Source organism: Cydia strobilella, chromosome 19 (assembly GCF_947568885.1).
Source record: "Cydia strobilella chromosome 19, ilCydStro3.1, whole genome shotgun sequence".
NCBI lineage: Eukaryota > Metazoa > Arthropoda > Insecta > Lepidoptera > Tortricidae > Cydia > Cydia strobilella.
Genome location: NC_086059.1, coordinates 2,074,843 through 2,078,229, shown reverse-complemented (window position 1 = coordinate 2,078,229; position 3,387 = coordinate 2,074,843). Strand labels below are relative to the sequence as shown.

At 35.7% G+C, this 3,387-nt stretch overlaps 1 protein-coding gene across 1 annotated transcript; it reads right to left on the bottom strand.

Moving 5' to 3' along the window:
* Positions 1–930: 930 nt before the first annotated feature.
* LOC134749882 (A-factor type gamma-butyrolactone 1'-reductase (1S-forming)-like) lies at positions 931–1,708 on the bottom strand. The gene has a single exon (XM_063684882.1). It carries the CDS (start codon positions 1,693–1,695, stop codon positions 931–933), a length of 765 nt encoding a protein of 254 aa, XP_063540952.1. The 5' UTR covers positions 1,696–1,708.
* Between the last annotated feature and the right edge of the window lie 1,679 nt (positions 1,709–3,387).

The window sequence follows — 3,387 nt, the reverse complement described above, 5'->3', positions numbered from 1 at the left end:
TTGGTCACTTTTTCTTCCGTTCAGTTTACAAATTACGATAGTTAAATAGGTGAAATTTTTCTTGTCGCCTGGGTAACCTTTGAAACTCTGGTTTTATGGTAACTATTTAAAATAAGCTAACACACATTTTTATGGCAGTTATACTTTCATATAACAACAAGGAAGGTTGCACTCATATGTACAGTGAAAATATTTGTTTTCATTCATTTTAAATGGGTAATTATTCAACAGTAGGTACTAAGAACAAATTGAGCAATTTTCTTTGTGTTCGCTTTATCAATAATCTTTTGACTTATTTCCACCCCTCGCGGCTAAATTGTAAACAAATATTGGCTAAGATTCAACCCCAAGTGTTCGAGCCAATTTGGATACTTCAGTGTGGACAATGGGGGATCGAATGAAATACTTACTCATATAAATATCTGCAGGATGTAGCAAAAATATTTAGGTCTCAATTTTACTTTTTTTAAGTTTTGTTTTTTAATGATCATTGGCTTTGCTAAATTTATTAATTGGTAGGATGGGGGTATATAAGTTATATGGATATAATTGCCCCTATTGAGACATCCTACATTATGATTATCGATAGATTAATTACGATGTGTTACCACCACGACTACAAATAGTTTGTTGGAATAAATGAATAAACAACTTTTCAAATAATAATTTAATTTAATGTAATGTTTAGAGTAAGATTTATGCATGAAGTTTATTATTAAACTTACCAACACAAACAAATTTGTATACCTAATGCTGGTAAGACATGGTGATTCTAAGTAATTATTGTATCACCTATGTACCTATGTTTAACAAATAAAAACATTGATTGATTGATTGATTGATTAATATTTTTTATTTATGTGCTTAAATTATGTAACGGTTAAATTGAACGCACAGACGATAAAAACATGTTGAAAAAATAAGATTTCACTAATTTTTAAGCAAAAATCCATTGTCAGATACATAAATAGACCCAGTAATGCTCCTCGCTTTTTCACTGGCCAAAAACAACATGAGTTCAGCTATTTCTTCAGGCTCTCCAATCCTGTTCAGGGCTGTACCGCTTTTGAGTTTTTCCCACACATCATCGGGGTTTTGTATTCCAGAATTTTGTAGAATATCTGTTCTCACTGGTCCTGGATTGACGCTGTTCACTCTAACTCCTGATGGTGCCAGTTCTAAGGCAGCGCAGCGCGTGAAATGATCCAAAGCTGCTTTTGAAACGCTGTAAGTTACGTGCGTCGTTACTTGAGGGACGCGAAGAGACCCAATACTAGACGTGTTAATGATGTTCCCTTTCGTTTTTATCAAATGAGGAGTTGCTAGGGTTGTCAGATGGATCGCAGCTCGGACGTTAGTTTTCATTACGTCGTCGTATGCTTCGAGAATTTTTCCATCGAGTAGCGTACCTTGTTTGGAAAAGCCAGCGTTGTTGATGAGTACATCTAATTTTCCAAACTTATCAACAGTTTGCTGGACTATAGTGCTCGCTTCTTCTTCGTTGGATACATTCGCTTTGATGACAAGAGGTGTTTCTCCTTTTTCCGCGCATTGCTTTGCGACGTTGCCGAGTTTGGTTTCATTTCGACCGACGATGGCGACTCGAGCGCCTTCTTTTGTAAACAAGATGGCGGCAGCTGCACCGATACCGGAGCTCGCGCCAGTCACTAGAACTACTTTTCCGGTGAAACTCATATTTTTCTTGTAAGAGTATTTATCAAAACACGACTGGTAACTAAAAGAGCGTACGCGTATCTACTGTGATGTCTGTGATAAACGTGTTTTTATTCCGGCTGATACCGTGTACATGATTAGCTCCAAATTTACTTTTATAATTGTTTACCGATATGGTTAACGATGTGCAAGTGGGACGACAATACATGATAAATCGATAGCACATACACTTAATTGAACATTGCTAGACCCTGTGTCGTTGCAATAAGGTTTAAGTACGAATAGTTTGTAACTTTTGACACGGTATCTGTAGTTATAAGTAGCTATATTACCACTTATCTTGGAAATATTTCTTGAATTTTGGTAACAAAGATATCATGTGATATCTGCTTTTGTGACTAGATAATTAAAAATTACATGTAGTCGAATGCTTTTGCATGTCTAGCTGGAGAGCTGTAGATTATATGTATGTATGTATAAACTCTTTATTGTATAAAGACATAGAACACAAATATGGCACAGAAATAGGCAGTACAAAGGTGAACTTATCCCTTTAAGGGATTTCTTCCAGTTAACCTTTGAGTAGATGAGAATTGATGAAGAACGGTAGACAGATACAGCACTGCGTACAATAGACTAGAGGAAAGTCAATAAATTTGTAAAAGAGGGCGAAAATAAATAAAATAAGATAAAAATTTGAAGTAACAGTATAACAAATATATATAATACCTACGTTATATATAATAAATATACATAACACAACACATAACAGTTAATTCTGGTCCGATAGCCACAGTTTAAGTTATATTTTACATGAGAAAAATTCAAAACTTAATTTTAATCTCATACAAGAAGCTTCACTCCGTCACATTTTTGGGGACAAGGTAACGTAAAGAATTTTGGCCCATTATTAGTAAGTTTAGTATGGTAATTTTTTTAATATTAATAGTACGCGACTGTATCGTACTTTTGGAAGGGTTGCCAGGTTGCCACGAAAGTGGCCAAGGCGTCAAAAAATACCAAGTGATTGAAAATGGATATTTCAATGGCGCTACAGTGGTTTTTTTATGACAATGCGTTAGTTAAGTTTAGGAATTTTAGGGTTCCGTATCCAAAGGTTAAAAACGGGACCCTATTACTAAGACTCCGCTGTCCGTCTGTCCGTCTGTCACCAGGCTGTATCTCATGAACCGTGATAGCTAGACAGTTGAAAATTTCACAGATGATGTATTTCTGTTGCCGCTATAACAAGAAATACTAAAAAAAGTACGGAACCCTCGGTGCGCGAGTCCGACTCGCACTTGGCCGGTTTTTTATGTTTAGGCGTCTTGAAATAAAGTGTATACTGATATATCTTAAAATAAGAGACTGTAAATTCAGCATAGGTACCACCTACTTATACTTGTCAGTTGCCAATTTTTTTTAATGGTTACAAGACGAGAAATATTCCCTTAATCTTTTAACTGTATTTTTTTCTGTAGCAATTCACATCCCCTACGCCTTTCTTCGATACGGAAGGGAAGTTTCAACATAATGCCCTTTCAAATGCCGAAATATCCTTAAAATTGGAAGTCTATTCAATAAAAGTGAAGGTAGCCCCAAGGGCCCGATTGGCCGGTGTCCAAAAGGGCTTTCCGAAGAAGGGATGAAAACATATGTTCGGTTTGTTCGACATCAATAATATTTTTATAGAGTTAGGGTCAAAGATTTTAA

What these genes read in the sequence shown, in the direction of transcription:
- LOC134749882 (XM_063684882.1), bottom strand. Translation starts at nt 1,695, where the DNA reads ATGAGTTTCACCGGAAAAGTAGTTCTAGTGACTGGCGCGAGCTCCGGT.